Genomic DNA, 26,446 nt, shown 5'->3' with positions numbered 1-26,446 from the left:
CCTGTTCCCCCCTGTTCCCTCAGGCAATCCCGTCGGCCAACAAGGGGCGTAAGAACTCCGCCCCGAGTCAGCTGTGCCCCGGTAACACCTCCTCCATCCCTTCTACCTCTCTGGGGGGCCGCAAGGGCTCCCTGTGCCCCCCTGCCCAGTACGGGGGGTCGGGAGTGGGCTACCCCCCCTCTGCACCTTACAGCAGCGCCCAGTGGGCCGGATCCGCCGGGTCCGTTCCAGGACAGGGACAGGCGGGTGTTCTGGCCTCCTCTCAGCCCCTGGTGGTGTCCCCCTCGCAATACCCCTGTTCTGCCACCAGAGGGCAGGGCGGTTCCCTGCAGGGCTTCCACCACATCAGCACTTTGCAGAGCTCTGTCAGCAACCCAGGAGGCCCCCACCTGAGGACCACATAGGGGTTCGGGAGATGGGGAGGGTGTTAGCCAGGTCGGGTCGACTGGGACCTAGACGGCCTGGAGAAGGGGGGAGGGTGTGTCCATGTTACAAACGGAGAGGGCAAACGATTGGGCGAGAGAGAGGAAAAGAGAGTGAACGCCCCCTTCTGTCTTTCGGGAGGATGAAAGAAGAGATCGAAAACATCCCCGTCTCCTCTCCCACACAGGAGGACTACATCCTAACCCCGTCTCCTTTCGCCCTAGCTTGACGGCAGGGAACCGCAATGATGAACGCCAACGGACACACGAGTGCATTGTGAAGTGGCCAAAGAGAGGGTTGTTGTGACAATTACTATTGTTAAATGTGTGTGTGTGTGTGTGTGTGTGTGTGTGGCGATGGGGTTTCTTCCCTGCCTGGTCCTGACATGCACTCCATTGCAGAGCACAGAGTGCTATGTTGAACTCAGTGAGAGGCTCTAGGTGAGAAAAGGGGAGGGGTCAGGACCCAATCAAGGAAGGGGTGTGTCTGTGGTCGCGTGCCATTGCAGCTAGATCACCTAAGACGTAACGCCCCTCCTAATCGACTCGAGACCCATGACAATTCCACTCTTCCTCCCGTCTGCTGACTCCAGCTGTGACACCTGACCCCGGTTGATTATTCCAGTGACACGATCATAAAGTACCTGGCTTGGTATTACAGGACTGTTACAGTAGCCTGCTTTTCAATACAGTGAGGTAAGATACAGTGCATTACAGTGCAGTAGAATCTATTGCCGTAGAATACAGTACATTATAGTACAGTACAGTGCAATGCAGTAGAATACAATCCAGTGCAGTACAACATTGGAAAGTGCAGTGCAGTATAATTCTGGTTGATGGAGATTTGAGGTTATGGGGCATGATACTGGAATGGTGCACTGGTGTGCAGCTGGTCAGGCAGTGAACGTCCCTGATGACACTACCCACACTGCACTGTGAAGGCCACCGCTGGCAGTGCACTGTACGGAAGAGTGTCAATTCGGAGGTGGCCTCGGTGGGTGTGTGGAGGAACAGTAGAATGGCTTTGGTGGTCCACTCCCCGATCCCCTCCCATGTTGCCATGATAATACTGTTAGCGCACAGATCTTGAGTAAAAGCCCATGATCCTCCCTGGAGACAATGACACAAAAAGTGGCCTTCGTTATTCAAAAACAATTCCATGTACAGAGTCAGAATGTCTCCATTTGGGGTTTTGTTGGTCATTTTAGTTGTGTGTTTTTGTTTTGTCCTCTGTCGCGCTGAACTGAGGCTGAGGAGACGCGTCGGTAGTATGATGAAAAGAAGGGTCCCCATCAGTTGGCTGTCACCCTCTCTCCTGCCTCCTGCAGAGGAATTCCTCCAGGCCAGTATAGGGTCTTTAGAGAAACGACAACTCCCAATATAGGGCCTTTAAAGAAACTACAACTCCCAGGAAAAAGCCATTAAAGAAACTACAACTCCCAATATAGGGCCTTTAAGGAAACTACCACTCCCAGTTTAAAGCCTTTAAAGAAACTACAACTCCAGTATAGGGCCTTTAAAGAAACAAGTGTATCCCTGTATCATCTATCAGCTAATGGTTACTGCTTTTTGGAGTGTACTATATCTAGGAGGTCCCTGAGGTGACCCTCCCATCTGAACAGGAGTTCCATAGACTTAAACCTACTGGGTCCTCAATGGTAATTTAGCAGGCGTAAGGAAGGGGTGTGTTTGTTTCTCTTCGTCGCAGATTGTTTTAATGGTTGATGAGGAGCTGGGTCGAAAGGTTAGTGTTGGGATCCTGATCCCAGATTGGGAGGAGCAGGAAAAGCACAGGAGGTGGGTTGTGCCGTATGTATGTCCCTAGCGACGTACTGGCTGTCCTGAAGGAGGGTCTTACTAGCTTTAAAAACCCTTCTCCTGTAACCAGTGTAACAGCTTTTATAATCACAAGGGGAAAAAAAGCGTTAGGGGCCTCAATCTCTCAACTTCTTTTCAGTAGTGTGATTCAAAACAAAATGTACATTGTTATATTTAAAAACAACAACAAAAAAAACAAGTGTGTTCTGTACGGACATGTATTTACCCATCAGTTTTTGATGTTGAAACACTGTGATTATGAATGTTGTTGGACAACATTAGTTTAAGAGAAAAATATACAGAAAGGATTTTTACAAAAAAGACAAAGTTGGAGGAAATTTAAACAGTGGATTGTTAATACTTTGACAAAAAAAAGTAAAAGGCTAGCTATTTTCCTTACACAGTACTTATCAATGACACTTTAACCTTCCTTCCCTTTGTACTTTCTTCTACTTTCTTTATATTAGATAAAAATGTGAATGTAAAATGGTCTCAATTAACGTACTTGAATAATAACGTGGGCGTCCCAAATAGCAGCCTATTCCCTACACGGCGGACAACTTTTGACCAAGGCTGGATCTGGGCAGATGGAGGACAAATGTAGTACACTAAATAGGGAATAGGGTGGCATTTAGGATTCACCCTTGGTCTTTTTTTTTTTTATTTCCCCATCTTCTCCCCCCCTCCCAAGTACCCCAGTAAGAGCTTTGCTGGAGGCAGTGGTGCCTTGATTTATTTTGTGTAGCTTTTAGTTTTTTGTTGTTGTTGGTCATGCTGGAGTTACAGAAGCACTGTTGATTGGTGCTTCATTGGAGTGCATTACCAGCTAGTTGGGCTAAGTTCAAAGGTTGAAGGTACACCGCAATTTGGGGAGAGGAAGGGGAGGCCGGGGTAACTAATATCGGCGCCATTTATTTTTGTAGTGGTAAAAAAATAATATAGATTCTGGGGGAAAGACAGGCTTAGTTCAGGACTAGGGAAAGTAGGAAAGGGGGATTTTAATGAAACATTTTCAAAAAAGACATGTTTGAGCTTGGCCATCAGAGTGAGGCTGGTCAGGTTTATCTAGCCTGAACAACGAACAGGCGGTTACATCCGTCACACCACCATGTTGCGTTTGTGTTGGCGTTCCTGGGTCACGTTTCTAGAACCATTCGTCCGATGTGCATGAGATCACTGGACACCCCGCTGTCTGGCCTTCGAACGCCTTTCGTGCGAGTCAGGCACCCAGCAGCGCATCATAGGAGCCCGGTGTTGGAGACAGATGCCAGACAGGAGAAACATTGACGAGAAAGTGAGTCAGTGAGTAAGTGTTCGTGGGAATGTCTCAAAACAGTTGAAACCGGGTAACGTTGTGGGCTTGTACGTGGAGCAGTCTGTGTGTGAGTTCCAAACAGCACCCTGTTCCGTCGTTCAGTGGCCTATTTTCAACATGATGATTTAGCCAAGATTAGTGCGCTGAAACAAGGAATGTGTCGCCTTTTTGGGGGACGCAGACTTTGCAGTAGTGGATGTGATGAGCCCTTTAATGTCGTGATGTGAAAGTGGAGTTTGCGGTGGTAGAGCATGGGGGAGGCAGTGCAGCAGGGGAGAGGTCAGGGAGGCCATCCAATCTCCAACACCAGGCTACCTTGCTGCTGGGTTTGATGACAACACTCAAACGGCGGAAGCCCCTCAGTGGCGCTGCCCACTCCGAAACGGCTTTTATGCAGTGGAGGCCTCTATCACACTCTATGGTGTGACCAACAAGTGACTTCCTCACCGCCAGTGCTGGAACGGGCGGGTCGAGTCCCCCGTCATCGTCTTAACGCTGCCCGTTCTTGTTAATAAACACCCCTGAGGCTTTTAGTGCTGTAGCTTCTGGTCTCGTAGCAGTTGGAAAGTGACGCCTCCTCACAATGATACGAAGTAAATGCTTTGTTAAATCGTTTTCATTTTTCTGTTCATTCAAGATGTGGATGGGTTTTCGGTTGACGTCCTTCTGGTCTTTTTTTCTTTTCTTTGTTTTTTAATTTTTTTTGATCTACGGTGTCTCCGTTCCTGTTTTACTGAAAATGTGTACGGTCAAATCTGTGTATGACAGAAATGGTTCATTCATCCTGCTTTCCTTTTTCTGACCAACTGTACAAAACTATTAGGTGGAGTCAAACGTTTAAAAGTGATAACTTAGAAAAGTGAAACAGTGGATTTTTACAGTAAAACGTGTCACCGTAACTACTGATTAGCTTACAAGGACTGCTAGACCTATCTCCTACTTATCGCTTTAGCTTTCTCCGTAGGCCTACTCCGGTACAGGTGTTGATCCTTTGAAAACCGACGATAGATTTTCAACCATTTGTCTTTTGAGAGTGACTATGTTGTATTCTGGATATTTAAAACTGTAAAAAAAAAAAAAAGAAATTGGGTTTTGTTAGTTTTTTTTGCTTTGTAAAACGTTGCTTATGCCTGTTTTGCAGATTACCAGAGACTACCAGTGTAGTAAAGTAGGCTACTTAGCAAGTTTGGTTGAAGCTGTGAACATGACAAAATGCCACTTTGCTTAGTTATTTAATTGACTATCATAATTCTGAAGGGTTAGGGTTAGGAACAATAAAAAACCTGTTCAATGCCTCCAAGTGCCATGCGGATTGTAAAAAAATAAAATAAATCTGCTCTCTAAAAAGAGCAATCTGTTTACTACGTTAATATGTAGCCTATGTCGAGTACAATGGCAATGCAGAATATGCAACGGTGAACGAAGCTGTGTTGACATTACAGCTGTGAAAGACCTCCCGGATGACCACATTTACACTAGATCTTCACCAGAGGATTATTTCGCTAATCGGTATGGCGGGGAGGTAGCCGACCACGACTGGGTCGGAGCTGCATTCCCGAGGTAGTTACTGATTCAAAAGTGTTACAATATTCATTTTTACCGCCATTCGGAATAGCGATCGATTCTGCTACTAATCTTGCTGAGGTTTTGCTTTTCGTTCTTGTTTTACGACTACTCGTTTGACTTCCTGTAACCGATACGCCCTGCAAAGTGCCGATACTATGTGGGAATGCCATTCAATGCCGACACACACACGACTGGTTGAATATACAACATGCTTGTTTCTATTAATATGATCTTGCATGCTATCTCTGATTCTTCACAGCACAGCCTATTATTCTGAAGTTATCACTAAATAACCGAAGTGAAAAGATACACACCCAGCCTCACAGAAATCTAAAGTATGAAACAATGGATTTTTTTATTTTATTTTTGCCATTTTGCTCTCCTGTGGTAAATACAACAGAGCAGTGCGTTTATTCAATGACACTGAGCTGTTGTTAAGTTATTTTGTTTCGTACTACCTATCTGATTCTTGTTTTACGACTTTGTGTCTCTAGATACCTCTAGTGACTTAATTCAGTGGTTTTTCTGTATGCTATTTAACATTGGACAAAATGATACAAAATTAAATAAAAATAAATAAAAATGAAAACCAAACAAAAACATGTAGGGAATCATTGGCCACCTTTACAGTATGTTTTGCACTAAGTATAGGGTGTTCAAGCTTCATATAAAACATGTGCTTTGCGCTCCAATGAAATATATTTGTTACTTTATTTGTAAACTTAATAAACAAAACTCATTTAAACGAATCATGTGACTGGTCTTTTGTGTCAACCTAAATTATTGTTTTTATTAATGTGTCAGTACCAGAAACTACCACATGAGGGCAGTAGACAGCAGTTCTCGCAGTGATAAACTCGGAAGTGGTTTCGATGAGAAACTATGTCCAGCATCTCATTGCAGAACTGCTAATTTAGGATCTGTTTTGTAGACGAGATTTACAATACATTATTGTTTGCTAGTCTCTGTTTGTAGATGCTGTTGCCTGGCCAGGACGACACTACCATTAGTTGGTGTTACGGTTTGCTGGGTAACGCCGGATTTCAATGACTGGGCCAGTTAGGAAACCAGCTGGTAAAGGACTGTTGAACCAGTGTTTTTCAGTAGTCATGGACTCAGTGGAAATACTGAAGTCATTGGGAAGTGAGAATGGAGGAAGGATGTGGAATTACCTAATGAACAATATTCCCCAACGGGGCAGCACGGCGGTAATATAAATAATCGAGAAAGTTTGCCTCCCAAATGGCATCAAATAGGGCTCTGATGGTCGAAAGCAGCGTACTAGATAGGGTAGAGGGCGTAATTTGGGATTTTAACCGAGGGCTTTTCGTTTAGGTGGGAGACAAAACAGCGCAGTGAAGGAAGTGTATTGTTTCTTCAGGTGGTTGAGTGTTCACACATCGGGGCGGTCTTGTTCCTCACGCTCTTCCTTATCTGATGAAAATGAATGGTGTATTTTGTTATACGGACAAGATGAATTCCGTAGATACGTTGCTTTACATTTAAAGGACGTGGTTTTTTTTTTTTTGCTCCTTATCTCTCAAATAATTCTGAGTCATAGCGGTACCTTGTGTTTATGAGGAGTAGACTCCTTCCCCGCACCTGTGATTGGCAGGGTTAACTAGGTAGCCCGCTGTTTGTTTCCTGACTAACAGTATTTCACCCAATTACAAACCCTGTTGGGCTAACTTGTGGTGGATCAGAGGGGATGCTGTCTGTGATCCTTGTCATCGGTGCAGAATTGGGGGGCTGATGTAGGATCAGGTCGCCCTGTCCATTGTATCGTATTCATCTGGATTTCTAGGAAACAGCTGATCCTAAGTCAGCACTCTGAGATGTGTGGATAGGGGATGAGTACTGAGAAAAGATCCAACCTGATGTATGTACTCAAATTACATTTAGCTCTTATCCCATGAGTGCCTTCGTGGGAATTGAACTCACAACCCTGGAGAGTTCATTAAGTCTGGGATTAATTCAAACCAACCATAGCAATGTTTATGCAGTGTCTTTATTTACAATATTTATCACACTTCTAATTCTGAACACACTTCTAACATGGGTCATCATGGTAGTAGTTTTAAACCAAGACCTGTCTGATAGTGGATTTGGTTTTTAATACAGTGCCAAGACCGGTCTGGTAGTAGATGTAGGTTTCAATACAGTACCGTGATCAGTCTGGTAATAGATGTAGGTTTTAATACAGTACCAAGACCAGTCTGGTAGTAGATGTAGGTTTTAATACAGTACCAAGACCAGTCTGGTAGTAGATGTAGGTTTTAATACAGTACCAAGACCAGTCTTGGAGTTCCTGTGTAAATATTACCAAGATGGTTCGGTTGAATTGAGCCCTAAGCCCTAAAAATCACCAAGATATGACTCTGCTCCAGGACAGTAGCCAGACACTTTGTGTGGGCTCTCTTCACTTTCTCTCTTACCAATTCTCTATCTCTCTAAACCATTCTCTGTATCTGGTCATGACCAATTATCTGTAAAATCCCAGTGCCCTTTTCACAACAAATGCTATTGCCTTCCTCTGTTAGTTTTTTTTACCAAGCCAATGGGGTTCAACATCTTATTTCTTGCTGATTTGGATTAGGTATCTGCAAAAAACTTTCTGATAACTGCATATGTTCAATATAAATTAAATATTAAATGATATGTTCAATGTGATTGATTGCTTTACTGTCCTTTATCAACCAGTTTGCCCTGGGCCTTAACCAACTTCCCCATAATCACCCTCCAGTACCACCCTTGGGCCTGTGGGACCACTCCCTCAGCCCTCCGGGACCCACCCCTCAGCCCTCCGGGACCCACCCCTCAGTCCTCCGGGACCCACCCCTCAGTCCTCTGGGACCCACCCCTCAGTCCTCCGGGACCCACCCTTCAGTCCTCCGGGACCCACCCTTCAGTCCTCCGGGGCCACACTCATGACTGCCATCGCACCCACATGCAATGTCCGCCAGCCTCACAAACAAACTTGCTAAAGTCTTTCTCACGCTTCTTCAATCCCACCATGAAGCTGATCCTTTGAAAGAGGAGCTTCTGGAATGCAATCAACACACCACAGGCTGCTGCCTCAGAACAAAGACGCATGGTTATGGAAGATGGACTGTAGGCTTGTCCTTAGACATTGTGGACTGTGGTATTATGCAACACTGTCTCTGTCTTTCTCTCACTCTGTTTCTCTGTGTTTATCTATCTCTGTCTCTTGTACTCTCTCTCGGTCTCTGTCTCTTTGCTTTCTAATTGAGGTAGTTGCCTGGATTTCGTTTTGAAACAATTTGAAAGCCACTGAGCCTGTGGGAAGGTGGACTGTGGGAGAAATAATTTAGCATATCAGAACAGGGGACAGCCTATAAGAACATGGGACAACCTATGGGATCAGGGAATAGCCTACCAGAACAGAGGACATTGAGAAAGACAGCAGAATGACTTGTGTGACCATAGAGAAAACAGTTTCACTCACACATCCACACTTATGCAAACACACTATCACACACACACAGTCTCCCCTCACACACACACAGTCTCCCCTCACACACACACAGTCTCCCCTCACACACACACATCCAAATGTTTAGACTGTAGTAGAATGTGTTTTATAGTCCACATTCCCTCACCAAGGGACTTTTGGCAAGGTGACACAGCCTGGGTGAACCGTCCTCCAGGCAGCCAGCTTATTGGTTCATTCTGCCCCAGTATCAATCAAGGTAGGCTGGCTGGGAGAGGCAGATTCTGGCCCCAGGTGCTTCGGGGCCAAGGGTTTGTTTTGTAAACAGAGACAATACTGTCAACCTAGCGGAAGACCCTTATGCCAGCTAATGGGTTAGAGATTAGCCATGTTGGGGAGGAGTGATCTATTGTGTTCAATGCCCATAGAAAGGCTCCAGCCCCAAATGTCGTCAAGTCAGTATCTCAGAGGGTTTCTCCTACTTATGTAGGCACCATACTCCACACTTCTAGTAGGAATTTTTTATAATTGTGAAATGAAATTATATATAACAAATTAAAAAACCTGACCTTATCCAAACCCTCTGGAATACATAGTCTGTTCTGATCCAAACCCTCTGAATTACATAACGAGACTGTTCTGATCCAAACCCTCTGGAATACATAGTCTGTTCTGATCCAAACCCTCTGAATTACATAACGAGACTGTTCTGATCCAAACCCTCTGGAATACATAGTCTGTTCTGATCCAAACCCTCTGAACTACATAACGAGACTGTTCTGATCCAAACCCTCTGAATTACATAACGAGACTGTTCTGATCCAAACCCTCTGGAATACATAGTCTGTTCTGATCCAAACCCTCTGAACTACATAACAAGACTGTTCTGATCCAAACCCCCTGAACTACATAACGAGACTGTTCTGATCCAAACCCACTGAACTACATAACAAGACTGTTCTGATCCAAACCCTCTGAACTACATAACTGAGGTAGAAATATTCTTATTCTATAGTACATTAATATCATGTTGTTTATTCTAAGTATAATCCAGTCATTTAGTAAGGCCATTATGTGTTTTGACTCTGCTCACTTGTACAGGATGTGCCTATAACAGATAGCTATAGTTTTGGTTAAACTTCTCAAGGGCTGTAAACATCTTGTTATCTTTCTAAGCCATAGACATGTAGACTAACCAGGCAAAGGAGGGGGACACAGTGGGCTGTACTGAATGTATAAAGGCCTGAGCTCAACCTTCAATGGAGCTTTTGAACTGACTCTGCTGACTGTTGTTAACTGCTTCAGGTTTGCAAATCTTGAATAAAGCTTTACTTGTGAAAATAATCTAGTCTCTGTGCCTTTCCCATTTAGTGATTTCCACAACAATAACAACACTTTTCTGATCCAATCCCTATGAACTACATAAGACTGTTCTGACTATCCCCAAGAAGAGACCAGGTGAAAAATCATACAGCGCCACCTGTAAGCTAAAATGTTGTCATCATCTGTCACTCTGGGAAATCCTGCACCTGCATGTTTAAAAACCTTCAAATTAAAACATCTGTTTTGGGCACAGGACAATTCACACAGGACCAAAGCTGTTTAGCTGTAATTAATGGCATCAGCTTTATTTTACAAGTCAACCTAATTAGGTATATATTAATGAACACAGAAACCATTAATCTGTGGGTGCCGATGGCTTTAGTTACTGCCACCTAGTAATTCAAACAGGAGAGAAACCATTTTGCTCTGGTGACTGAGGTGAAAACCTCACATTTGAGTAATTTAGTAAATAGTCTTATCAAAAGCAACATGCAACAGAGATGAGGGTTAAATGTCATGGCTCAGGAAAGAACAACCAATTTTCTTTTCACCTTTGTTTGCTCAGGATTTTTTTTTTGAAGGTATGAATGAAAACAGCTTCTCATCATTGGCAACAGCATGGGAGAATTTTTTAGTTTACTGACTTGCTCAGGAACAGAACGACAGATATGTAAACCTTCTGGTTACTAGATGTGTTAATAGAGTTACCCTGCCACCAGGCCAAAACAGACTCCCACAGGACAGGAAATATTTAGGGTTAGTGACTACAGTAATAAGATGTAGTCTCGAAGAACCTAACCAGGCTTACACAGATTCACACAGGAGAGAAAGCCTTCTGGTGACCGTTGGGAAAAACACAGTTAATTTAATTACGGAGTTTCACGATTTCAGGTTAAATACACCGGTCTCTGGTGGGGGGGGGGGTCACAGTTGGTCGGTACAAATCCTAACAAAAACTAGAACATGGCACAAATCTGCAATAAGGTTCTTCAAAAGCCCCAATCAAGATTAGGATTTAAGAACATTTCCAAGGGTGGAACACGGTAAAGTCCTTTTAAGTCCTATTAAGACATGGAGAGAAGACGGCACCACTGTGAGTCCAGGTGAGAAAGCAATAGTCTAGGAGGACACTAAGAGGCTCATGGGAAATCTAAATGAGTTTCAGCCTTCCACGGTGGATTTAGGAGACTGTGTTACTGCAACAATAAAGAGCCTTTATAATGGATTTAGATCTGGTCCAGTCCAGACTGCAGTTTAGTGAGAAAGTTCCAGTTGATGCAGTTAGTCAGTTTATTTTTTAGGTTAAACTACATTCAGCAAACTGCTTCCAATTTTAAAAGGTTTAACAAAGCTAAGGGCAAATGGAAGACATTTTTGTAAATATACAGTATGTTGCAACCTTATGTTGAATCCTATTTTCCAATATTAAAGCAATAGTTTGGGATATTGGTAATGTGAAGGTCCTTTCATTTTTGTCTTCTCTTTCTTGCCTCGTTTTCTTTTAGTGTTGGTAGGTGGAGCTGGGAGTGGCCTTGGAAACGTTTCTTCTTTCTGAGCCATTCGGGTGTAGCTTTGCTTATGTGTTTTGGATCATTGTCCAATCAATAATCGGTTCAGCTTCAGCTTTTTGTGAGGTGGCCTCGCATTCTCCTCAAGACCTCTGGTACAATATGGAATTCATGGTTGACTCAATGTTGGCACATTGGCCAGGCCCTGAACAAGCAAAGCAGTGCCAAACCATTGTAGATGATCACCTCCCAGAATCATGGGCATCAATGATCTGTCTTCTGAGGGCCTTGAATAGGCCTTTTGATGTGTTACCACAAAAACCTACATGGTGAAGACCAAACCGGACCAAGCTTTTAATCTTTATGGAAGGCTGGATTCTTCCAAGTTGCTCTATAATGATGTTCTAATGATTTGCAGTTTTATGTGATGTTGAAGGCAGGGGTGTCCTAACATTTTCTGTACTAACATTTATTATTTTTTTCCAGTGGGTACACTTCCTTTTTGATGACTGCACCAGTGTGCTCTATGTTCTAAAAGACGTCCTACTTCCAATCATTGCGCAGTAATGCTACATAGCATTGGCTCAAGAAACTACCTCTATTAATCATGTTGAAACCGGGTCTTTGTGGTTAAAAGGATGTTGAAACCGGGTCTTTGTGGTTAAAAGGATGTTGAAACCGGGTCTTTGTGGTTAAAAGGATGTTGAAACCGGGTCTTTGTGGTTAAAAGGATGTTGAAACCACATCTTTGTGGTTAAAAGGATGTTGAAACCACGTCTTTGTGGTTAAAAGGATGTTGCAATCCTTTTAAATAATTTAGCCCAATTAGCTTTTTTTTATCCACCTCTTTCAGCAAACAATTTATCTTTTCACATTTTGTCTGTTATACCATAAAACGCACCAAAATATATCTTAAAAAAAGATAATAATAGCAAATGAAAAACAAGTAATTCAACATCACATTCAACATTTTCAGAAAATACATTTCATTGTCCAAACAAAAAAACACCTACATTACACCTGAAGTAGATGACTAGGAAATATGTCTATAGGTATAAATAAATTGTCCCTAACAGCCACATGAGTGATGACTTTCAAAATAGTCTCGACTGTTTTATTTGGAAGCACTGCCTGACTAACACACACTTTCTCTCCTTGTTTTTGTACGCGAGTAACGGTTAACTTGGGAGGACATTTTTCCGACGGGGCTTGTGGTCACTCCGGATGCATAAATAGAAAACAGGAGGTAAACGTTAGACAGAGACACACACACACACACAAACACACACATACCCCCCCACACACACACACACACTGTGGTTTTCAACCGAGCCTGGATATACTTTGCAAGCATTTGGAAACCTTTCATATAGAGACAGCAGGAATTCACCCAGAACCAAACTAGCCTAGGCCAGACCCAGACCAGCCTAAACCAGATCACGTTAGACCAGACTGATGCAGACCAGAATAAACCAGACCAGACTGGTCTGTCCTGTCTTAGGTACCAGTTGTTTACGATGCATTAGTTCATGTATCCAGGGGACAAAGGTCAGTCTGGGAAGTATGCTCAGGTATCCTTGTGAATCCTAGGAATGTTCTCTATAACTTTCCTGATGTCCTGTTTGACGTTAGGAGGACATGAACCTTTGGACCACACCTCAGGATTACCAGGTCCAAATGACTGTCCCAGTCCAAAGTCCTCCTGGATGTGTTACAGATCAAGCTTCTGCCTGATGATATCTGCTTTCACTGCCCTCAGCCCACCTGACTGTCTCTGTCCTTGTCCACCTGATTGCACTTGATTTGGATTCTGTTTAAGGACTCGGGACAAAGCCCACATGCATTTATGGACCTGCTTGTCATCAAAACAAGCAAGAACAAAAAGTAATGTACTCTTATAGAAGAGGACTGGCCAACCCTCATTTTCTGGTTCTCCTCTAGGTTTCAACCCACCAGGGGGTTTTTCCCAGCCACTGTGTATTAACCCTGTTGTTGTTCTCTGGGGTTGCAGGATGGGTATCTGTTTAGCACTTTGTGACAACTTCTGATGTAAAACTTCATAAAAAGTACATTTGAATTTACCTAGACATGTGGGTTAGTTTCAAACACCACCAAAATAAACAGTGAGACCAACATTACACTGGAGAAACACGCTGATGGTGTGTTTAAACAAACTTGTTAACAACAACGCCTTTTTGAACTGTATAATGTATTGTTATGTTCAAGCAACGGTTAAATGATGGTGTGTTTCACCATAAACAGCACATGCTACTCTCTTACCCTCACCTGTCAGTGACAAGGACACAAACAGACCCACACCCTAACAAACCCTGAAAGCAGTCATTTATGGCACAGGCAACTGCTCAACTGTGTGGGTTAGTGAACTGAAACAAAGTCCTCACAGTTACGCTGATCAATGATTGGCCACTGGGACAAAGATGGTGTGTATGTGTTTGTGTGTGTCGGCATTGATTTACCTGCTCACACCACAATGCTGTATTTTTCCAGGTCACTGTATTCCTTTTATGACCTCGGCATTGTAAAGGCAGATATCCCTGACCTTGGAATATAGACTTTGCCACCTGCACAGTATTTCAACTTGTTGGTGCTGTAAAAGGAAATCCGATACTGAATTATTGGATTTTGCAGAGGGTTATTTGCATTAGTCTCTAGTTATAATGTCTATGGTCAACTCTTCATCCTCAACATCCACTACAAAAACATACCTCTACCAACTAGATGTTTTATGGATAATCAAGGCATGGTTAATTTTGCTAATGTTTTTCTATTCTTCTTTTGTTTTTTTTCCTTCTTATTTGAGGGTGAGATCATCCAATACCATTCTCTTCATGAACTTAACAAAAATCTAGGCTACTATTTAAAGATCCTTTTGTGGTTTGTTATGCTTAGTCCATTTTAGATTAGGTGGGGATTTGATATGTGAAGCTGAAAAGATGCTCAATCACTAGCTTTTGTCAAGCGGGTTTTCTTCATGGATTAATAGGGTTCATTAAGCGGTGTGATTTGGTTTCACGTGAATGAAACTTCAAACATCAAACAGTCTGTATATTTATAACCCAGTGTCAGCAGACCTGTACAGACTCGTACCATGGCACTCGTCGTTGTTTCTACATGGATCCGCGGCATGTGTCGCGCACGCATACACACACACACACTCACACACACGTCTACTCATACTCCCTAAACACACTGGTCTACTCATACTCCACACACCACACACAAGCTAGTAGACGCTCATCTTACGCGCACTCGACCAGACCGCGACCGATCTTACCACGACCCAAAACATCCAGCACTAGTCTTCGGAGTTGGCTCGTGCAGCGAGACAAAACAGTGTGGATCACAGTCTTGGTTTCAGTTTCAACCTTCGCCAACTTTCTGCAAACCAAGGACAAATCTCGCATATTTTCTGACAGTTTTTAGTGCCTGCCGGAGCTCCTAAATTGAACAGGTTGTAGGCATCACTGAGGCATGTTTTTGTAGTACCCCCAGAAGAGGACAGACATTAAACGGTGGGTACCTTGATGAGCGTCAGTTTGAGTTTATGGAATGGATTTGGCTTGTAACGCGTGTCTTTTGCAATGATGCGATGTCAGCTCATATACCAGTGTGTTACGTTGTTTCAACAGCTACATGTAGAGATGCTGAAATAGCTAAACAACTACATATAGCTCGGATTATACTTAATTGTTTTGTTCCGGGCGAGTCTTAATCCGTGTCTGCGAAACCGACCGGTAGTTGCAATTGCAAAGACTAGTGTAGCTACCTGAGGAGCTGTCAACGGGTGAGACCTTGGGGGGGTTCAGGCACACTGATGTCTGCCTGTGTGTCTCTTTAATGGGGAAGGAAATATAAATAGACTTGTTTGTTTGGACAGGGGCTGAATAAGACGTATGCGGTCGATAGAAAGTCGTTTGTGGAGTTTCAAAATTCCATGAACTTTTCCCAATTCCCGATGGGAATGAAAAACGTTCATTGTATTTCGGACACTACCATTTCAGGAACATGGCAACGTTCTAGTGCAAGGATACCGAGATAATTATTCATTTTACTTCCTTGGCATCTCGCCATGGTTATCACACTACTTTACTATTGGCTTGTTTGAGTGATGGGAGCAAACCATGAGCCTAGCGCAGGCACGGCGGTCCCCTTGACATGTCTGGGCCCCAACACTTAATAGATGACATTGATCTGCGGGCCGTGCCAAGCCATGGGCCTCGTGAATCACATTCACCTTTCCCCTTTAATCATATACAGTTTTCCCTGTGTATCATCATATTCACCTATCGCGTTATCGACCGCCCTGGGCAAAGAAACCGTAAGGATTTCGTGTGAATCCGGCAACATGTCATAAAACAAAAGTTACCACCGTACCTTAAAACTAAAGACGTGGTACATTTTTGTACGGGAAATTCCTCCAACCAGGATATGGTGGTGACCAACCCCTTTTGCATTTTGGGAAAGTGGCCAACTTGCAACCATAGCTAATAAACAGACGGACTAATGTTACAAATTCAGGTGTGAAACGTAGGTCCATAGGCGCCGATACCGTGGGTGCTCCGGGGCTCGAGCACCCACGGAAAATAGCGAGCACCCACGAAAATATATATATATATAAATGGCGTGCGCCTATGAGCACCCACGGAGGAAAACATAAATCGGCGCCTATGCGTAGGTCTATAAAGCATCATATGGGAAAAGTGTTGATATATGCATGATGGAAATTTAGCTCCTGGTCCTGACGTGGTGCCAAGTGTGGCCAGAAGGCGGAGACAAAGTTCAGGAAGTGTGATTGGAATTTCCATTATTTCAAATAATCGTTTCCAGCATTTTGTATGGAATCCCAAGAATGACAAATGTCAAGTAAAAGGTCATTTGATGAGTATGTTATTTATATTTAATTCCCTTGCTAGTTAAATATATATTAAAAAGTAAGTAATCATTTCCTTTGCTTACTATAAAGCCCAATAAATACATAAAAAAAATGTTTTACTCTTCCATTTATCATTAAGCAACCTTTATCATTTTCAACACCTCACTTTTATTATTTTCTCAGGCCTAGAACAATTGAATAATTCATCTAATTTCTTATTTTCCTCAGGAGACATTTCCCATTTTCTTCATATTATAATTAGAAGGGTGTCTAAAACCATACATGGGATAGATTGGTTGTTAGTGCTGAATACAGACTAGAGCAATCGAAACAAGGTTTTATCTAGTCATATTCTAGTATCCAGCTGTTGTACAATGTACATTAGTCAAAGGTGTCTTAAAAAGAGTTAGCTACCTGTGTTCAAGTTTTGACATAGCATAAGAAGTACCAGTTTATTTTATAAACTGTTTGACATTTTGCATAACAGCTGGACTCAACAATTGCAGCAAAATTTGGCGCATGGTTGTGTAGCTAGCCCACCGAAGTGGAACGTTAAAGAATTCTTGCACAGGATATATTTTACCCGAAAATGTCGGAGTGTTACCGCAATGTTGACATAATTTAATGAAATAACGGAGGTATTAAACGTTAGTTTGAGTTTAAACTACAACTGCTAGTTTGCTTCAAGTAACGAGTTGCAGCGCAGCAGAAGAAATTCTCCCGCCGACTCAAGTACTGTTGTCGCCGTTACCACGGTAACACCGTGTCCTTGAAGGGGTAGCTAATGATGTTCCGATCATAGACTGTAAAAAAAATGGACGAAGCCCCTTCGCTCTTTTCCATTGGTGAAAACCAAGCGTGCCGCACAAGCCCTGAAAAGTGAAGCCAAAACGTCTCGATCGCCCCCTGGTGAGTGGTCCCAGTATAGGTAATAAACCCGCCTCCCCATGTTATTCAATGGGACGCGAGACCAACTAAACAATTAAATTACCCTACAAATATCTTTTTTCCGAAGCTGGTTTCTGTCATTTACTGTAGTTTGTATCACGCTAATGTAAATTCAAGAGTTTGTTTTTAAAATAAGTTGGTTTTTAGTTAGAGTGAGGGCGGGGCACCCTGTGCCCCGCCCTCACTCTCCCTCGCAGAATGCCCATACCGTAATCAATCGCAAGCACACGCTGCACTGTTTTGGAAGTGGAGTCCTGCTCCTGTGAACTCTGTCTGCTCCGTTCCACTCCAACCTCATTAAAATACGATATGTTATAGCCTAACTTACATCATGTTTAACCTTAATTTAGAATAGGCCTTATACAAAAATAATTGGTAACTTCTAGCTAACGATCACCTGCTAGCTATTAACATGGCTATTAACGAGGCTTGTTGTCTTTTAGCTAACGTTAGCTAGCCCATTACATTTATTTACTAATTAAATAGCTTATAAATTTAACTTACCGAAAAAAATTCAAAGATCGATTGGAAATGCCAGATCGGTTAGCACAATCTACTGCAGAACAACCCATTATGTCCGTGTGAAATTATATCAATTATATAAATTTAGAGATTAAATTTAAAGCTCCAATCTCCTTAGTCCTCCGAAGATCGCGAAAAAAACCTGTTGGCGCCTCAGTGGCTCCTCGGCTCAGATAGCTGTCAATCACGACGTCACACCACCGTTTTTAGAGCATTAAATAACTAACTAAAAACCAACTTATTTTAAAAACAAACTCTTGAATTTACATTAGCGTGATACAAACTACAGTAAATGACAGAAACCAGCTTCGGAAAAAAGATATTTGAAGGGTAATTTAATTGTTTAGTTGGTCTCGCGTCCCATTGAATAACATGGGGAGGCGGGGTTTATGACCTATACTGGGACCACTCACCAGGGGGCGATCGAGACGTTTTGGCTTCACTTTTCAGGGCTTGTGCGGCACGCTTGGTTCCGATAGATGCTCTGATATTGAAATTGATATTTTACTCCGCCAAAAACGCATTTGTTTGTTACAATATGAGTGTATGACCCATTAAACAATCACAATAAGACAACGGTTAAAAGTCAAATTATATAGCTAGCTATCTAGCTAAACTATAGCTAGATCTAATAGTAATCTCACGGACATCTAGTGGCTGATTATGGTAGTGTTAGTCCCAACAGTCTGTACTGTAGTAGTCCAGTGTTTTTGCTTAGCCAATGGTGTATCAGATACTGCCCAGGTAGTTTAGACACACCCTTCTAATTATAATATGACACGAGGAAAATGGTCAATGTCTCATGAGGAAAAGAGGAAATAGATAAATGATTCAACTGTTCTAGGTCTGAGAAAAAAATATAAGTGAAGTGTTGAAAAATATAATGGGTGAGTAATGAAAAATGGAAGAGTAAAAAAAAGGGAAATGATTAAACCCTTTTTTATATTTAACTATCCTTTTAAATATTTTACTCATCAAAATAACCTTTCACTGACATTCGTCATTCCTGGGATTCCATAGTTTTGCTTTGTTAGTTTTATTATTTAGTATTATTGTTTTTCAAGGCTTTTATTAAACATGGGAATCATGAGGAGACAGCTGAAGAGGTGACACAGGGGTGAAAGGTGGTGAGGGGTATTGAACCCTGACCTCTGTCAGAGAGCTGCATATAGGCATGTAAGAGTGACCCCTGGACCAAAATGGCGTCTCGTTTTAAATCAAGTGCAACGTTTACAGGATACAGGAGTTATAAGCACTGTCATGCTTGGCAGAGGGTTCATACATTTGCCGTAGCTTTGTGACCTAACAACCAATGCCGATTGTGACATATCCCCTCTATGTTAGAAATGACATAAACCCACGTTTCTTAAAGGTTGACATTCGTTAGGGATGTCAAGTTTGTGACTGAGTCATCGTCTTTGAAAAACTCTTTACTGTTGAGAAAGATTATTTATTTTTCCAGGTGACTCACCTATTTTTGTTAGAATTGGCCGTCTGTGCCCTCGTGTCTGGCCTTAATGCTTCACCAAACATGTCATTTCCTTCTGTCAAGGTTCCCTTCCCTTCACCCCAGCACAAGGCTGATTGTGATGCACAACGAATAGTCTTAATGGTTGTGTGCGTATTTTGGCAGTTTAGTTTAATGCCTGGACTAATCTGTTAATGTTATGCAACAATGTGCAGAAGTGACAGCACCCTGGCACAAATTAAATAAAAATGTTGCTTCGATGATGCAATTACTGTAAACTAGACCTCCAAGCAGTTCTGCTTCTGTTTCAAATTGTTTCCCTTTAATCTGGGACCGATTGTTAAAAAATATTAACAGACAGGAAATTAGGGAAAGATAGAGGAGAGAGGGGTTTTCTTTTCAGAGAGAGCTATGGACTGGACTCAAACCCAAAGCCCAGAATATGCCCAGACTACTGGACCATCCCAGGCCACATCAGAGGCTTCAGGTCGGCACATAATTACCAGGGAGTACAGAACTCAAGCAAGTCCCTGGAGGTTAAAAGTGTACTCCCCCTTGGTCGGAGAGGGATTTAGATGTGTTTGGAGTAGTCCTACCTGAGAACTGTCCTACCTGAGATCAGTCCTAGCTGAGACTAGTCCTAGCTGAGATCAGTCCTAGCTGAGACTAGTCCTAGCTGAGATCAGTCCTACCTGAGATCAGTCCTACCTGAGACTAGTCTTACCTGAGATCAGTCCTACCTGAGATCTGTCCTACCTGAGACTAGTCCTACCTGAGATCTGTCCTACCTAAGACTAGTCCTACCTGAGACTAGTCTTACCTGAGATCAGTCCTACCTGAGATCTGTCCTACCTGAGACTAGTCCTACCTGAGACTAGTCCTACCTGAGACTAGTCCTACCCGAGATCTGTCCTACCTAAGGCTTGGAACTTCCTGACCTAATTTCTTAGCCTGTGAACTCCAGAGACACAGGCTGCTCTTGTCTCACTGCATGATGCTAATCCTTTTGCCTCATTGCTTCCTGAAGCCCCGTCAGCCAGGTTTGTGTGTTTGAGCTGGGCTAGTGTTGTCGGGGGGGGGGGCTGAAGAAGGCGGGACACAGCGACCTGAAACACACAGTCCCAAAACAGAGCTTCCAAATGAACGGAAACAATAACAAGTTGCACTGTAACCAGCTGTTTAACATCAACTTGGAGACAACACTGTGTGTTTTTCCTTGGCAGGGTGAACAATGGCATAAAACAGGGCTGCCCCACCTTGTTCATGGAGATCTAGGTTTTCTCGTCAATCTCATTTGTGACTAACCCCGTTAAGCTTTTCATCCAGCTAATTATTAGAGTCAGGTGTGTTAAATTAGAGTTGGAGAGAGGACCTGCAGGACAGTAGATCTCCAGGAACAGGGTTGGGCTGTTAAAGGGACAAATGTAAGAGCTAGCATGCCCCTGTGGCTTGTTCTGGTATTAATGTCCACAGTCAAAGTGTTTGAATGAGAGACCACCGTTGAATGTGAAGGCATTCGTATTTAAATTCATTACATTAAAATATAATCTTGGCATGCAACGAGAGCTAATGGTAAACTATATGTTGGAGTTAATGATTTTTTGTTTGGTCAACCTGTGTTTTCTGTGTATAAACATATTTTTACAGTGTTTCTCAGGTGCAAATGGACTGGAGATAGTTGGAAACTGTGTTCTAAACTGTGGCTCGTGTCTTTTCTTTTTGTTTGTAAAAGATGCTGTATGGATATCCCCTCCCAGGTCAGATTTAGTCTCTGACTCCCATCATTTGGCTTTGACCTTTGACCCCCCCCCACCTTGGATGGACGAACGTGCCCATTCCTTTAGGAGGTGAGACCACAAGTCACTGTTCATCACACACACACACAGACCAACAAATGTATTCAAACAAATGCAAAAAGAGCGCACGCTCAAACACCCACACAGTGAATACATACATCTAACTAATGGGACACCAAATTGAATTGCGATTTGTATCCTTTTTTTTTACAAATCCTAAACCTTGCCCTAACCATAACCTCAACCTTACCGCAACCCCATGTCCCCATTAGTCTCCTTTTTCTGATTTAACCAGTTTTGAAGAAATGTTTACTTTAAATAGTAACACACACATGCATATTCACTATATTCAGATACACAACACTATACAAAAGTGTTCCAGTATGTGTTTTATTATCATGAGCGATCTTATTCAGTTTGGTCTGACATCCACTTCAACTCTTAAATGAACACAAATGTGGCCTGCAGCTTCTCCCATTGGGAAACGGGGGAACACTTTGAAGCTTTCTCCGCACTGGCATTTTCAATGAATCTAGAAATCTATTCGTACCTCTCTCCCCCTCGTCGGTTTAATGACCTCGGTCATCAGTGTAAATATAACACACTTTCTGTTTCTTTTCCTGTTTGATATATTGCAGTGTGTCATTTATAAATTATTATCAATGCATCATAAACATTGGAACTGGTGTAAATCCGCCTTTCTCACAAAATTATCTCTCCTTTCCTTTATGGTTCCTTTTATATTTACCTGGTCTCACCACGAGAGACAAAGTCATCCATATTTGATTGAAAAGTAAATTCATTCTTGCTGCTGAATTTTTCATAACGAGAACCCTGTCTTTTGCTTCGCTCAGCCAGTAGCTTCTACAGGTCCTGCGTTCTGGCTCCAGTCCAAGTTCTGTTCTGCTTCATACTTACCTCAGAACTCATATCACGCCCCCCCTCTCTGTTGGGGGAGGTGCAAAAAAAGAGCCTCATAAATTTCAGATGCTAATGGGTTCAGGCTGAAGGGCCTTAAGGTGTGGAACCCTGTGGAACCAACCAGGGATTGTCTGTGTGTTTGGGTTAGTTGTGATTTTTTTAAGACGTATATTTTCGTGGCATTTTATGGTTTATTTATAGTGGCAATGTTAGAGGAGATAGGGGGATTGAATAGCAGTGGGCTGGAATTCAACCCATGCTTCCACGGCATGGTGTAGTATATGGACTGGAGACAACGACCTCAACCGCCTGACCTCCAGCAACAAATCCTTTATTTTTATTGTGTGTTTTTACCATCTGTACCTAGGCACATTACGGAGAATGTTTCGAGACAGGGTGACATTATTAGCTTTTCTATATCGACATAAAAACTGAGGTGTGTCTGTGGGTCTGTGGGTCTGTGGGTCTGTGGATCTGTGTGTCTGACCGTCAGTTGATGGAGCTCTAGGGTGTGTCTCAAATGAATACTGCTCAGTGAATAGTGGCCTATTTTTGATCCCTTTTGTCAAACATAGTTCACAATGCTGTAAAGGCCCGTGCAGGGATTTGAAATGCAGCCCTGTGTGTACTTTGCTGAAAGGCCCTTATGGTTTTAGAAGATTCACCTCGTATAACTTAGTTCAGTATTTGTAGTTACATTCGGCTCACTGTCTCTTGTTTACAGGGATTCTAAAATGGAATGTTGTACATCAACACTCAGTGTTTTAGTTCTATTCATTAACAGACTGTCTGTCTCTACCCAGCAGCAAGAGTGGATATTTGTGTTTAAAGTATGTGTGCGCGGTTGTGTGTGTTCTGCGTGTTCAAATTGATTCTGCGGCAGTGATCTCCATCAGTAAGTCCCATTCATAATGAATCTTTTAAGCACTCATGGTGCACTCAGAGACCTCTCATTTCACAGACGCATTATGGGATTCGGGTTTAACAGGTTCAAATGGCAGAGTAACATTTTAGAGGAGTGTGTGTGTGAATGTATTTATATGGTCCTCAGAAGAATTGTGATACAAAGAAAAGAAAAAGTAGTAAAAACATTTTGCTGGTGCCGTCTAGTTATGCTTAGGATTAGGTTGGAGTTTAGGTGTTTGGGGTTAGGTTTAGGGTTACGATTAGGATTTTGGTTTAGAGTTAGAATTATACAGATGCCACGTCTTAATATGAGCCAATTTTCTACATCATGAAAACAATCCCACAGCAACAGGAAACATTAATTGTTTTGTGGATTATAATTAGTGGAAATTTTTTGGGCTTTAGGGCAAGTAGGGCTTAATGTCTGACACTTTGCAGTGGAAATGGCATTAGAAGCCTTTATAAAGTGGGCATTTTCTGCTGTTCACAAACATATCTGTAACCGAATGGCGTGGCATGTATAGACGTAACACACAGCCAGGGTTTTTTCCCCCAAAGAATCTGTAATCGATCCAGAAGTATTTGGACACTGCACTCTCTCAGATTAAAAGATAACATTACAGAAACCCGGCCAGAAACACTGTTCCGGAAAGCCCATTATGGGAGTGTTAATGAGTAGACAGACTCGGGAAAGAGTGTTCCCATCTAGAACCCGCCCGGACTTTCTGACTCTGCACAGAGGAATGTTGCCCTGGCAACTGCAACGCAGCCGGACTGTGTCTTTTAAACAGTGAGACCCATTTTAAAGTTGGGGACGAGGGATTTTTTCAGAATGTGTTGCCTCCCCAGATAAGGGTAACAGCTTAATCAGACAGTTAAAGGGATATTTTACCCGAAACCTTGTTTTTAATTAATCCAATGATTATGCAAACAAATAAAGTTATGGATATCAGCAATCAGGTTGTCAAAAAGAATCAAGTGATGTCACCAAGGGATCTATTCAAGTGCCTAATGTTGAGAAATGAACTCCTGACTTGCACTTAATTACAAGTATTACATTATCAGTTAACAAAATACTTCAGTCGTTTTGGGGTAAATTGTCGTTTTAAGGTCATACTCAGAAACCTAAATAGACTTCCTTACGCATTTTAACCCATCTAAACATGAATGCTAATATTTTATTTCCGTTTTCGTGACTGGGACCCTGGTAAAAAGAGCAGGAGCGTGCGCGCACACACACACACACACACACACAAGCACGCTTAATGTTTACTTACTGGACATCACTGTGAACTTCCAGTTCTGCATGTTTAATTCTACATTCAAACTGCTTTAGTATATGTTCAAATTGTGCTTTTCAAACATAGACCTGTGAACTCAGACAGGCACATTTGCCCTATCATTGCACGACATTTTAATAAAAAGTTCAACTCACCATCGACCTATTACTGTTTTATTCACGTGTGTAATGGTGCTGAGGCAATAGCCTTTTAATGTCTGTTTTCTTTACCGTTTTTTGGTGAGGTATGCTAAGAAAACATTTAGAGCAATGACCTGGGAGCAACTGGGGTGAACTGTCTTGCTCAGGAACTTGTGCTATTGGGGAGGGGGGGGGTTACTGGCCCAGTGTATTTGTCTTTGTATTTGTCTGTTTAGGACAAGTTAGCATTCCGGTTTTCATTGTTTTTGGTTGATAATTCGTTTTAGTTGGCTCATCATTTTGGTTCCTCATTGCAGAGGAGGGCTTTTATTGTGGAAGATTTGACAATTGCTTTTCTTCAGATTTGTGTGAAATTGAACATAAAGTCTCCCTGGCATCACAAGCTGGACACTTCAAATAAATAATGTGGCCACTTTTCTGACTTACAATTGATGGACGGACTGACTTACAATTGATGGACGGACTGACTTACAATTGATGGACGGACTGACTTACAATTGATGGACGGACTGACTTACAATTGATGGACGGACTGACTTACAATTGATGGACGGACTGACTTACAATTGATGGACGGACTGACTTACAATTGATGGACGGACTGACTTACAATTGATGGACGGACTGACTTACAATTGATGGACGGACTGACTTACAATTGATGGACGGACTGACTTACAATTGATGGACGGACTGACTTACAATAGCTTCTGTTACAACATTCCCAACTCTCATGCGAGCTAGACGTCACTTTGGCTGCATCACTGTATGTATGTTGTTGTTTTGAGTTTGTGTGGCACGAATATACAGTTTCACACACACACTCACACACACACTCACACACACACACATACAGAGGGAGTGAACACCAGACAATATGTATGAGAATATTGTTGGAATGCTGCAGTCTCTCCTAACACACTAGCCCAGGTCCACCACATTATAGCGAGGCCAGTTTGAGGTTCTGTGGAAAGGACAAAACACTCAGCTCTTTACCAGGCAACTCTGCACTGTCTGTTTGTGCACTGCAGGCTGTTTTATAAACCTTGACAGCCTTTCTTGGCCTCAAGGGGCTCTCATCGGGAAAATGGAGAGAGAGAGAGGAAGGAGAAAGAGACAGAGTGTAGAAATGAATGGACAGCTCTGAATAGAGGAATGAATGAACTCAGACCGTGAGAGGGAAAGAAGGAAAATGTAGAGAGGAAAGGAGAAAGCTGGAGAGAGATAGAGAGAGACCACACAGAGCCTCGGGGGAGCAACACAGTCAGACCCGATAACGCCGTCAGACCCGGTAACGCCGTCAGACCCGGTAACGCCATCAGACCCGGTAATGCTGTCAGACCCAGTAACACAGTGAGACCCAGTAACACAATCAGACCAATAACAGATTCAACCAAATAATAAAAATTACAAATGAGAAGTATTTAACACACTGGAGACACTCAGAAATAAAAAGAATATGTAAGGGTACCTATTGCGATAATGGTATAATACCCAGCCTGTGTGACTGGCTGAAAATGTTGAACCAACATTACTATAGAGAGAGTCCACCATGGTAGACCGGCCTCCTGAGAGAAGAACACTCACCACAAAATGAAGTGGAATCCGAGCTGCACTTTCCTGCCAAATTTAAGACCACATTAGAGACACATAATTCCCTCAGATCAAATCCAATCCAACGTTGACAAACCCCTGTTTCTGAATGACTAAATAATGTGATGTCCAATCGGAGCTGAAGGATCTGAGACTCGTTCCCATGAGAAAGGGGCAACTTGTGGTGGGCAAACAATGCTGTGAGCGGGACCCATTTTCACAGCTTTATTTTCCCTCCTCATTCTTGCTGGTTTTAGTGAATAGTTACTTCACTGTACATATCGTATTATATAACATTCCAATTCATTAATCATTTTAAAACTTCTGTATAATGTTTACTTTCAGATTTCATTGATGTTGTTTATTATGTCTTTCTTATTTTCCACTCACTTTGGCAATGTGACAAGTATTTATCTTGCCAAGAAAGCTTTGAATTTAAATTGATCTGATAGAAAGATTGGCCAAGGAGTGAGGGAGAGAGAGCAAAGACATGGAGAGGGACAGAAAGTAACAGAGACAACCATTTAAAAACTGTATGATTTTCCTCTATTTCA

General features: G+C 42.4%; 2 protein-coding genes across 11 annotated transcripts in view; both read left to right on the top strand.

The window, feature by feature from the left end:
• wnk1b (WNK lysine deficient protein kinase 1b) overlaps positions 1–5,870 on the top strand; it is a 106,986-nt gene extending 101,116 nt beyond the window's left edge. For all 10 annotated transcript variants that reach the window (XM_029114517.2, XM_029114515.2, XM_029114518.2 and 7 more), the window contains one exon: positions 24–5,870. In XM_029114517.2, coding sequence (XP_028970350.2) covers positions 24–404 — 381 coding nt within the window. In that variant the 3' untranslated portion in view covers positions 405–5,870. The remainder of the gene's footprint in view (positions 1–23) is intronic.
• An 8,444-nt stretch (positions 5,871–14,314) lies between these two features.
• Positions 14,315–26,446, top strand: part of LOC105024892 (proline-rich protein 5) — a 34,889-nt gene continuing 22,757 nt past the window's right edge. The window contains exons 1-2 of the mRNA XM_010895170.5: positions 14,315–14,936; positions 20,968–21,082. Coding sequence (XP_010893472.2) covers positions 21,054–21,082 — 29 coding nt within the window. The 5' untranslated portion in view covers positions 14,315–14,936; positions 20,968–21,053. The remainder of the gene's footprint in view (positions 14,937–20,967; positions 21,083–26,446) is intronic.

This window comes from Esox lucius, chromosome 18 (assembly GCF_011004845.1).
Source record: "Esox lucius isolate fEsoLuc1 chromosome 18, fEsoLuc1.pri, whole genome shotgun sequence".
Lineage (NCBI taxonomy): Eukaryota > Metazoa > Chordata > Actinopteri > Esociformes > Esocidae > Esox > Esox lucius.
Note: the sequence above shows the minus strand (reverse complement) of the source record. Positions and strands in the feature narration are given on the sequence as shown.